At 43.9% G+C, this 12458-nt stretch overlaps 1 protein-coding gene across 2 annotated transcripts in view; it reads left to right on the top strand.

The window, feature by feature from the left end:
- Positions 1–1770: 1770 nt before the first annotated feature.
- AMFR (autocrine motility factor receptor) overlaps positions 1771–12458 on the top strand; it is a 31066-nt gene continuing 20378 nt past the window's right edge. For both annotated transcript variants that reach the window (XM_033157267.1, XM_033157266.1), the window contains exons 1-2: positions 1771–2199; positions 10252–10344. In XM_033157267.1, coding sequence (XP_033013158.1) covers positions 1933–2199; positions 10252–10344 — 360 coding nt within the window. In that variant the 5' untranslated portion in view covers positions 1771–1932. The remainder of the gene's footprint in view (positions 2200–10251; positions 10345–12458) is intronic.

Raw genomic sequence — 12458 nt, 5'->3', positions numbered from 1 at the left:
TTAATTTAATTTAATTTTTTGATTTGATTTATTAAGTATTTATCACCTTTCATCCAAGGATCACAGGAAATTTTTCAATGAACAAACTTAGTTGGTCTCTAAGGTGCTACTGGAAGGAATTTTTTATTTTGTTTTGACCAGAATACATAACATAGTAACAAAACAAAAACAAGAACCCCTCTCTCATTTTGCAAGGAGATTGGTCTCCACATTGGGAGGTGAGCAGGCAAACAAACTCATGACATTGTGGCTGACGTAATTAGGTCCTATGATAGTGTTTGCTATTTGCTGTTTATAAACAAATACAGACCTACAACACAAGACTTGTGAGGGAGGAATCGGAAAAAAACCTTTTTTTGGTGGGACAATCCAGACACCATGAATTGGTTACAGAAGTTCTTAAATTTATTTTAGATGCTTTATTTTAGATGCTTTATTGAGGGAGTGTGGGATGTAAATGTAATACAAAATAGTCTATACTGATGCAAGTTATTTTGACAGACAGTATTTGAAAAATGTGAGGGGGCGGGGCAGAACTGAAATATGCAAAATGGGTCCATGCTATGGCAATTTTATTATTCACAAAGCTTGCAGAGGGCTCCAACCCTGATGTCAACAGATGGAAGATGTGCATGGTGCTATCTTCCAGGAGGATAAGTACTGTACCCACTCAACTACTTGGATCTGCACAACTGGCTCTTTTACAATTGTTCTGCACTTGGAAGAAATTGCTTCTTCAAGGTGGAAGCACCTCTCTATTTTGTTTGGTGCCTGCTATTTTTATTATTATTATTTTTTAAAAAAACAACAACCCATAGTTTCATCTGTCCTGATGAGGCAAGGGAGTTTTACAAAGGACTGGAAATGTAAAAGATTGTGTTACAAGGCAGGGGATTAGTTGGCAATAGAAAGAAAGAAACCTCAATTTTTAAAAACCTAACTTGGTAAACAGGTATGCACTATATTTTAATAAGATGGGCAGAGAAAATTTGACTGTTCTGAACTGTTTGCAGGAAATGTGTGTGTGTTTGAATATTTTGTGTCATATACTGTACATACAAACCCATGTCTCACACACAATATATTTATTTAAATTTGCCTGCTCTTCATGTTTACAAGGCACCACCAAGGTTACAATGTTAAAAGCTGTATTTTAAACATTTAAACCAAGTAAGCATTATACAACCAGCATGCATTACATTGATTAAGTAATTAATACACTTTAATTAGAAGTATAACTTTTGGCATAAATTATGCCTGATGATAATAATAAAGCGTGCGTATACTGTCCGTAGTGTGTGTGTCTAACATATTTTGTGTGGGTAACATGCACACAGCACAGAGAGCGTGCGCGTTTGCCTGTGTCTAGGTGTCTAAAATATATGTAGGGGGAGTGTTGTGTTAGTGAGCGTATCCCGACAAGAAACCCGCCCCGCGAGGCCTGTTTCCCCCAAATCCACCCACCTTTCCCTCTGTCCGTCCCCTTTCTGTATTTCCCCTTCCATATTTCCGCGCCCGCCGGTCACTGCCTGGCAGGAGAAGACTCAGCTGGGCGGCCTGTCTCGTCCCTCCACCCCAAAGTCAGCGCCGGCCACCTTGTCTAGCAGCCCGAATCCGAGCGTCTCTGTCGCCCCTGGCCGGAGAGGCCGCCGCCGAATCAGTGGGCCGGATTCGCTCCGCTGCCGCGACGGAACGGGCAGGCTCCTGAGGGAGGCGCTCATTCGCTCGGGAAGAGGCCCCGGGGCGGTCAGCAGCGAGCGAGCGAGCGAGCGGGCGGGCGGGCGGGCGACTGCGCGGCTTTCGCTCCCGAGTTCCGTGCGTGTGGGCCGGAGTCGGCGGGAGTAGGCCCCTCCCTGCGGGCGCTAGGCCGTTGCCGGGAGACCCCGCGGACCGCGCTAGCTAGCCCGGGCTGGAGCCCGCCAGGCCTCCGCGATGCCGCTGCTCTTCTTGGAGCGTTTCCCTTGGCCCAGCTTGCGCACTTACACAGCACTCAGCGCCCTGGCCTTGCTGGGCAGCAGCCTCAGCGCCTACCGCGCCCTCAGCCAGGCCGCCGAGCACACAGAAGAGCCCCCCGGGGTGCGGCTGCAGCAGGAGACCGGAGGAGGGGGAGAAGGAGAAGAAGGCGACCTGTCGCCGCGGACCGGGCCCGCCGCCCTGGACGTCGCCTATTACTTGCTCTCCGACAGCCTCTGCGTTTGGGTGAGCCACCCGGGAAGGGAAGGCGAAGCGGGTCCTGAGGGGATTCCTTGGAGGTGGGGAGGCGTGACCCCCGGGGTCAGTGGGAGATAGACGGCCTGGGGAATAGGCCCCGGGTCGGGTGTGCGAGGGGGATTACTTCGAAGTAAGGTGCGAGGAGGACGGGGCTGCTGAGGGCGGATTAGGAGACGGGGCAGGAGGGGGCGCCTGTTTGGGGGAAGAATGAGAGAAGTCATGGGGCAGAAGTGGCCCACCTGTACAGGAGGAACACCTTTAGGCAACGTGGGGTGTGAGCCAACAACCCCACTCAGGTCGATGGGCTGGATACCACGAAGTTGTCCTCGGAGTAGACCCAGTGAAATTAATGGGTGCCGCCGGTTAGACTAACCCTCCGTGCAAGGTTGTGGGACTAGGCCCACTGAAGTTGCTAACACTTAAGCATGTCTGAGTCTGGATCCAGCCCCGTTGGTGAGGTTTTTTTTTTAGTGAAGAGAAGGTGCCTGATGTTTGGAGGGAGTAGGGCAGGGGCCAGCAAACTTTTCTAGCAGGGGCCGGTCCACTGTCCCTCAGACCTTGTGCGGGGCTGGACTCTCTCTCTCTCTCTCTCTCTCTCTCTCTCTCTCTCTCTCTCTATTCCTATGCCCCACAAATAACCCAGAGATGCATTTTAAATAAAAGGACACATTCTACTCATGTAAAAACACGCTGATTCCCGGACCATCCGTGGACCAGATTTAGAAGGCAATTGGGCCAGATCCGGGCCCTGGCCCTTAGTTTGCCTAACCATGGAGTAGGGTGTATCTCCCATCTTATTCCCCATAGACACCCTTCACAGCAGTAATTCCCCGGCCAATATGCTTCTCCCTCTCAACAAGGCCCAAAGAAATGTGGTCCTTGTAGGGTGGGTCTTGCAAGGTGTAGGGACATAGTGGGACACACTAGTGAAAATATTAGGAAAGAGGATATAGGCTTCTCTTTCCCCCACAATATGGGACGTGTGTGTTGTAGGGGATGTTCAAGGTAGCATCAGGGTGATGAGAGTAACTCCGCATGGCATGGTATGAGTATAATGACAGGGAATGGGGTATGTGTGCCAAAGGATCAGTGCAGAGATTACATGTGCTTGTTTGGGGAAGAGGGTGCTAGTCACCCACTGCTCCCTGACATTCTGTTCCTATTTGCACATCTGAGTAGGTGGGGTGGGGCATTTTTTGGCAGAGTGATATAGCTGGCAGAAGAAGGTATCTGAAAGGCAAATGTAAAGATTGTTAAGGGTCAAAAAGTGTGGGGACAGAGTAGCAGATTAGGGAGTACTAAGGGTTACTCATTGTCCCTAAGTAAATATTTAGTGGAAAAAGTAGTTGCTGGAAGTGCTTTTTATTCTTTAAGGAGTAGCTAGGGAAGCAAGGGATGCTGGCCTAGGAGTTTTGGGGATACATGATAGATAGCACCTAGAAAAATAAGGGGGACGTGTAATAACTAGAACGATATGGTGCTAATGAAGAGAGTTCATTTAATGTTGGTTCCAAGGTTGCCTGGTTGCCTTGTATTTTCTTTCTTGCCTTCTTCTGAAGGGGTATCCCTAATTCCAAAGCCTTTTGACTCCATAGTTGTCTATTTCAGGGGATTTGCAAGGTACTACAGGACTTTAATTTTATTTCGGCTATTTGTTAGTTGCTTTTCAGGACCAAGTCTTCACAAAATGACACAGAGAAAGAAATACAATAGAACCTCAGGCAGAATATGAATCATTGAGAGGATGCAGACAAATAGATGTATTGGAGATACTGAATTAGATTACCAAAATTCTCTTAAGGAAAGGCAGTAGTAAAAATATAAGTTGATGGCTTTCCTGAATGTCAGAACTTAAAGAGCCAAAGCAAATGTTAAGTCGAAGACAGTTCTTCAACTGCAGAACCATTGTTGAAAAGATCCTGTGTTGTGTGCTCAGCACCCTTATTGATTTCCTGCCCAGAGTGGCTGGGGAAACCTAGGACTCAGACTGGAAAAGAAAAAGTGATTTACCGGTATATGCATTGTGTATGTGATATAACATTGTACCACCAGATGGCGACATGGAGTCTCATTTTTCTCTACGTGTTTTCCCTCTTTAAATTTACAACACTTTAAACTAAAACGCTTCTTTGATGTGTCTAGATCCAGCCCCAGTCAGTTGGGTGGCATATTATTATTATTATTATTATTATTTCACCAACAGACACACAAGGAGGACCTCAGAGACACAGTTCTTAAATTTACAGGTAGGGTCATATGAGAGCAGGCTTCATTTTAGATGATACAGTCGTGAAACATTTAGGACATTGCAGGTTAAACCATTTAGGAATTAATAATTTTATTATTTATAGCCCCCCAGCCACTCTAGGTGGCTTACAGCATATCTAAAAATATAATAAAAACATCAAGCATAAAAAACTTCCTGATACAGGGTTGCTTTCAGATGTCTTCTAAAAGTTGTGTAATTCTTTATCTCCTTGACATCTGAAGGGAGGATGTTCCACAGGGAGGAATTGGGCCCAGACATTAATGATGGTGATGATGCCGCCAATAGAATGTTAATCAGTCAGAGGCCTGGTTATAGAAAAATGTTTTTGCCTGGCCCCTAAAGATATGTAATGAAGGCACCAGGTGATTTTTGCTAGGGAGAGCATTCCACAAACGAGGAGCCACAGCAGAAAAAGCCCATTCTTGTTTTGCAACCCTCCAGACCTCTCATGGAGGAAGCACACAAGGGCCTAAGATGATTGCAGGGTCCAAGTTGGTTCATATGGGGATAGATGGTTCTTGAGGTATTGTGGTCTTGTGCCATTTAAGTCTTTATAGGTCAGAAGCAGCACTTTGAATTGGGTCCGGAAACTAATTGGCAGCCAGTGCAGTCAGGCCAGGATTGGCATTATATGCTCAAACCAACTTGCCCCAGTGAGCAACCTGGCTGCTGAATTCTGCACCAGCTGAATTTTCCTAACTGTCTTCTGAGGCAACCTTACATATAACATGTTGCAGTAATCTAAGCTAGAGGTTAGCAGAGCATAGATGACAGACCTGAGGCTATTCCTCTTCATATAGGGATGCAGTTGGGCCCCCAGCCAAAGCTGATTGAAGACACTCTGCACTACTGAGGCTATCTGACCCCCAAGCTATGTACCCACTCCTTCAGAAGGAGTGTAACCCCACCATGAGCATGCAACCTCCCTTCCATCCAATCTAGGGAACCATCCACTAACAGTTACTTAGTGTTACCTGGATTGAGCTTCAGTTTGTTGGCTGTCATCCAGTTCATTACCGAGACAAGGCAACCGTCCAGCACATCCATTGCCACACTTGAAGATCTAAAGGAGAAGTAATGCTGTGTGTCACCAGCATATTGCTGATGACATACTTCAAAACTCTGGATAACCCTCACTAAGTGCTTTCATGTAGAAACCACTGAGTGGGGATTAAACAGCATAGGGGATAAAATAGAACCCCAAATTGAATGCTTCACAGGGCCTCCCCAAGTATCACCCTCTGGAAATAATAATCCAAGTTGAACTGGAACCACTGCAAAACAGTGCCAGCCAGCCCTAAATCGGACAGCTGTTCTAGAAGAATATCATGGTCATTGTTATCAGCCAAGAGGAGCAAGGGTCCAGAGCGCAAGTGGTTGCCCTGACCCATTCAACAATTTTGTCCACATCCTTGAGTGTTCCTAACGGAAACATATCCAACACAACAGGACTAGACGGGACTGGACATTCCTTGAGATTCATCTGCTGTAACAGCAGAGTCAAGATCCCAGTGGATGCAAGTGATTTATCCTCAAATGCTTTGCAAACAAGTCACAGCAAGCTACTGTCAGTTCTCCCACCTCATTTGGACCAGACTGTAAGGGGCCCACACACCTACAAAAGCTCTGCCAGATGGCACAATGAGGATGCAATGGAGGCAGCAAAGTGTGCTTTAGGAGGCATCAGCAGCTGCATAAAATGACTTTGGCCCCTGAGTTATAGGTCATAAAGTTTTGTCCTACTCAGTGCTTCCTAGATCTCCCCAGCATAATCTCCCACAGCTCTTACACAATTTCAGTGTTGGCAATTTGTGACACAGGAAATATATCTTAAGTACACTGCAGGCATGGTAAGAGCAGGCTAGAATTATAGTTCCTTGGTCAATGAAGTGATCTGCCTTCCAGAACATTCTCTGGCCAGTTTTAAACTTGTAGAGCAAGGTCATTGCCTTGGGGTTGTTGTTAATGGTTATGCACATAGCTGTCAACTTTTCCCTTTTCTTGCGAGGAATCCTATTTGGAATAAGGGAATTTCCCTTTTAAAAAGGGGAAAGTTGACAGCTGTGGTTATGCAACCTGATCAGTGGCCTCTGTCCCATTGCTACAGGCTAAGATTATGCTTGAGCTATGTATCTCATGTTTGCCTAGAGTGTGTGGAGAAATATATAGGGGTTACCTAGATTTTGCTGGCTGCATTCTGAAGCTAACATTCAAAAAGAGTGCACCTCAGCTCTCATCTGCTTTACCTGATTTTGTAAGTGAAATAAGACAGCGTACTTGATGTATTTGATAATTGCCTATAAAAACTCGTGCCAAAACAGCAGGTAGAGTTCAGTTCAGTTAGAATTCAATTCTGTACATCAGAGGTGGAGAACCTCATGCCTGGGGTCTGAATGTGGTCCTCCAGGCAACTCTGCCTGGCCCTTGGGACTTTCTCTATGCCACACACTCACCAAGCCTACTCTGCGACATTCTCAAGTGATTTTTCCTTTCTGAAATGTGTCCTTGAACTGTGATAATGCCACTTCCTTCCTTGTCTTGATAGAGAGATAATTGTGTGTGTGTGCATGCATACACACAAAATTCTAACATTTGCAGAATTCTGTCTGTAATGCGACTTGCTGTACAAAGTTAAGAGTTGCTTCCATTGCGTTTGCTTAGGCTCCTCTGTGCATTTGTGGTGTCAGGGCAGGATCTGGGGCCAGAAATCTAGGGCCACAATATGCAGCAAGACTGGCTGACCACATTTGAAGTAATACACATTACCATCCAAGAGGATGTCTAGTAACAAAACATTCTGAGTTTGCCTTGGTTAGGACTGAAGACCCATTCACGTTGTATAGCTATCTCAATCTGATTATTTTGTGCTGTAATGGTCGCGGAATTGAAATTACACACTTGACCCAAAATATCACTTACCTGATAAAGAGATAGAGCACTTCAGTTATTTCAGTTTTGAAACAGAGTTTGTAAGCCTTGAATATCCTGCACTTCATATATTTATTTATAAAATATTTATATACTGCTATGTAATTAAAATAATAATAGTGGTTTACAGCAATAAAACACAAAATCATTTTAAAAACTGTATAAGCAAGTTAAAAAGATGTTAACCATTGTGGAAAGGCAAGCTTGCACATAGAGTCTTTTGGGGGTTATTTCAGATGCAAGATGTATTATCCTGGGGAGGTGACTTTGTCTTGTTGGTCTTCAATATTCCTTAGCAGAGTTCTATGTACACCTGAAATGCCAGGTGCATTTGGCCAGCCTTCAACAGTGGCATGTATTCTTGTGCAGCAGGAGCCACATGTGATAATTGTATGATATTTGAACAGTGGTGATTCTGTAAACAATTGCTAATTGAAGACATTAATCACTCACCAGGAATACCCACATCCTTACAATTGTGTCATTCAAACTCTTTCCTTTGTCACAGCCTCTGGGGAAGTCTGCAGTGTTCAGTGAGATTTTCATCACTTATTTATTTCTCATCACTTGTTTATAACTGTGAGCTGCCCCAGTATTAACAGTATCAAGAGTTTTTAAAAAAAATTATAGCAAAAATCTTTTTCTTTTTCTCACCATATACTATGACTCCTAAACATTTTTCAGTGTTTTATGAATAGTCATCAACAGTATGCGACATTACCAGTAATAACAATAGTAGGATAACTTTGACAAAGATATCTCAATGGCTACTATGTCTTGCAAAGGGAGTCTTGTGTTTCATCTTTGCAATAGAAATTGGTCATGTTTGTACATTATGACAAGCCAGGGTTGCTGGATTTTTGTGGTTTATTTTGCACAGGCAGAAATCTGCTGCACACAGCCTGATTGCTCCCATTTGCTCCTCCACTGGCAAAGCCAACCAATAAGCTGTAATTCAGCTTGGCTTCCCATGATGTTCAAACTCCCCAGGATCATGGTTTATTTCTTAAAAACAAGCCAGGACAACAAACCATGGTTGGAGGTCAGCTAGTGACCCTGGTTTGTTAGGGAGCAACAGACCACAATCCTTAGTTAGATGTCATGGGAAGCAGAACTTAAATGCAGCTTTCTGACTTGTTTCTCCTGCTCACGCCAGAAGCAAATGGCCATTGTGCATGAGCACACATGATTAGTTGGCAACCCTGGTTATAATGATGCACTAATGCAGTCAGTGAGCAAATGTCAAATTGCAGGTGGATGAGAGAGTTGGAGCCTTTCCTCTGCTTGCTGCATTACCCCATGAACCCCACCCCCCAGAGACTGACTGAGAAAGCTGTAGGCTGTTGTAAAATCTTGTTTAATTCTGCTGTTACGAATGCAGCAGTAAACTTAGTCATATACACATCTTGCTGGTAAGTGAGACTGTAATTTTTAAATGTAGGAATTAGGTTGCACAGTTTTAAAGAAACATAGCTCTTTGCTTTCAGAATTGGACATTTTGGAAATGCATTGTACGGTTGTTCACATTGAGCTATCTGGGTTACAAACCACAAACTTGAGTCTTGAGGTCTGTTCAGCTGGGAACTTTGAGTAGCATTCATTTTCATTTAAAAAGGCAAAGGCAAACTGGCTCAGCCACATTTTTATGTTGTTTGGTTCATGCTCTTATTCAACTTATGAAACAGTATACAGTGGTACCTCGTGTTACGGACTGGAACTGTTCTGGAGGCCCGTCCATAACATGAAATGCCCACAACTTGAAACGCTGTGTCTGCGCAAGCGCGCAGCACAATTTGGCACTTCTGCGCAGGCACAAAGCTCGATTTAGCACTTCTGCGCAGGCGCGAGCGGCGAAATCTGGAAGTAACCCGTTCTGGTACTTCCAGGTTGCCGCGACACGTAACACACAAAGACGCAACATGAAGCAGACACAACACAAGGTATGACTGTATGGGATTTTAAACTGGGGGAAGTATTTTGTTTGTTTGTTACTGTGTTATATATTTTTATATTGTAATGGTGTAGTGGTTAAGAGTGGTAGACTCGTAATCTGGGGAACTGGGTTCGTGTCTCCACTCCTCCACATGCAGCTGCTGGGTGACCTTGGGCTAGTCACACTTCTCTGAAGTCTCTCAGCCTCACTCACCTCACAGAGTGTTTGTTGTGGGGGAGGAAGGGAAAGGAGAATGTTAGCCGCTTTGAGACTCCTTCGGGTAGTGAAAAGCGGGATATCAAATCCAAACTCTTCTTCTTCTTCTAAACAACCTTGAGATTTGTTGAAATGAATTGTAGTATACAAATATTTGTATAAACAAAACAAAATAACAGGTTTTTGGAGGTATTTTCTTGTATCCTAGGATAGCCTCTTTCCCAGGGAACGTGGCCTTTAATATTACAGTGGTACCTCAGGTTATGTACGCTTCAGGTTACAGACTCTGCTAACCCAGAGATAATGCTTGAGGTTAAGAACTTTGCTTCAGGATAAGAACAGAAATCGTGCTCTGGCGGTGCAGTGGCAGTGGAAGGTCCCATTAGCTAAAGTGGTGCTTCAGGTTAAGAGCAGTTTCAGGTTAAGAACGGACCTCTGGAACGAATTAAGTACGTAACCAGAGGTACCACTGTATCTGCTTAGGAGGGAGAGAACCTAATAACCACCATTTTACACCGCTAAACACTTGAAGGAGGCAAAGACTGATCACAGTTGGGAGGAACATGGTTCTTGATCAGTTGGGCAAATTGGCCAGGGGGTTCGAAACCAGTGAGTTTTAATAGAAGAGAATTCATGTTGAGACGCAAGACAGGATAGGCATAACATACAAATATATTTTATTTTTTTGTTCCAGGTACTGGTGAATACGGCTTGCTGTATTTTGATGCTGATTGCTAAACTAATACAGGGTGTTGTGTTTGGTCCCCTCCGTGTTAGTGAAAGACAGGTAAGAAAGGCCTGTAGGTCTTGCTGGTGGGTAGACTTAACAAAGAACTTTGTGATAGGTGGATTTGTGATTTTCATTTTTCATCTGGGAATATTTGGTGTTACTCAGGATTAAATTTAACCTCCAGGAATATGTTTGTACTTAACCTTCCTCCTTATTCACTATATATAGAAAATAAAGTCTTGCTTACAGGTACATCTTTATCTGACCATGGTATGCAGATCAATTTGGGTAATTATAGATAGTACAGAAATTTACAACTTAGGCTGTGTTGCTTAGAGAGGTACTGGCTCAGGTCCAAAGTTGAGAGGTCTTTGATTATACTAGATTAGATAACAGATGGGGAATCTGTGGCTCTCCAGCTGTTGTGGCTCTCCAGATGTTGCACTAGAGCTCTTCACCCCTGAGCATTATCCATATTGGTTGGGTCTGATGGGAGTTGTAATCTAAGAACATCTGGAGGACCACAGTCTCACCATCCTTGTATTAGAAACTGCTGCTGAGATATTTTAATGAAGGACGGTATATAAATCTATATAAATCTATATCTATATAAATCTGGGTTTGAAAACGAAACCTAAGAGACTTTGGCCACCCTCATTAAGCCATAGACTAGATTTTTTCAAGCAGTCTTAACAGGCAGCAACATCCTGAGTAAAACACCCAATTTCTCAATAGTTCTTGAGCTTGCAGCATATACATGTGCAATCCGAGTAGTAATACGTGGCTTTGCAAGGTTTGTGTAGACCAGGTTTTTGACTAATTTTTTAAATAATAATTCTCCTACTTTAAAGTGCATTTTCTTTAAGTCCTTGTAGTTACACAGATAAGTTTGACAACCTAACAGAACAATCCTACTAGAATGGAGGGGGGGATGGTGTAATAATAAACTCAAAAAATATTTTAAAGGCATCCAAGTATCTTGTCAGGACACTTGTAATTTTAGGTAAAGGTAAAGGGACCCCTGACCATTAGGTCCAGTCGTGTCCGACTCTGGGGTTGCGGCTCTCATCTCGCGTTACTGGCCGAGGGAGCCAGCGTACAGCTTCTGGGTCATGTGGCCAGCATGACAAACCCACTTCTGGCGATCCAGAGCAGCGCACAGAAACGCCATTTACCTTCCCGCCGGAGCGGTACCTATTTATCTACTTGCACTTTGACCTGCTTTCGAACTGCTAGGTGGGCAGGAGCTGGGACTGAGCAATGGGAGCTCACCCTGTCGCAGGGATTCAAACCGCCGACCTCCTGATCAGCAAGCCCTAGGCTCTGTGGTTTAACCCACAGCATCACCCGCTTCTCTGTAATTTTAGAATAAACCTCAAATAAGTGGCGTATGTTCACCAACTATTGTTTAGCACCCAACAGACTTATGAAAATAAGATGCTATGTTGCTTATATGCAAGTAAAGATGCAAGTTACCTGTGGCTCACTCCATCACATGGTATTATATACTAGATACGTATTGCCTTTTCAATATTAAGCAAGCATAAAACAAATGGTGAATAACAGAAAAGTACAATACAAAACGGAAATATGAGGATGGCAAATCCTAACAAATTGGTCAATCATTGTGTGCTTATTGTACTCAAACGGCGTTTCTGTGCACTCTGGCACTCATCACGGTCCTCTGTGTGCCAGTAGTGGTTTAGCCATGCTGGCTACATGACCCAGAAAGCTGTCTGTGGACAAACGCCAGCTCCCTAGGGCTAAAAAGCGAGATGAGCCCCACACCCTATACTTGCCTTTGACTGGACTTAACTGTCCAGGAGTCCTTTACCTGTACTCAAATACCTTGATACACTGGAGGGACAGCATGGTTGTGCTATGTATAAGAAATAATTTATTTGCAATTTGGTTTTATTATATCAAGTCTGCTTTGTCCTCTGGCTACTTTTAGTTTATGTGATAGTTTCCCTCATAAAGCTATTTACCAAACTTTAGTATACCAGAAATCAAGATTAATTATATTTTTAATTATATATATAGCACTCCATGTTGAACAAAGTACCTGTCCCCAGATATTCACTTAAAAGATCTCCCACAGATTAAAACCCTCCCTAAGAATCAATAACAAAAAATGCTGCCAAATATCCTTACTTCCTTGTCCATCATCC

This window comes from Lacerta agilis, chromosome 8 (genome assembly GCF_009819535.1).
Source record: "Lacerta agilis isolate rLacAgi1 chromosome 8, rLacAgi1.pri, whole genome shotgun sequence".
Classification (NCBI taxonomy): domain Eukaryota; kingdom Metazoa; phylum Chordata; class Lepidosauria; order Squamata; family Lacertidae; genus Lacerta; species Lacerta agilis.
The sequence above is the reverse complement of the archived record's forward strand: the minus strand, read 5'-3'. Positions and strand labels throughout refer to the sequence as shown.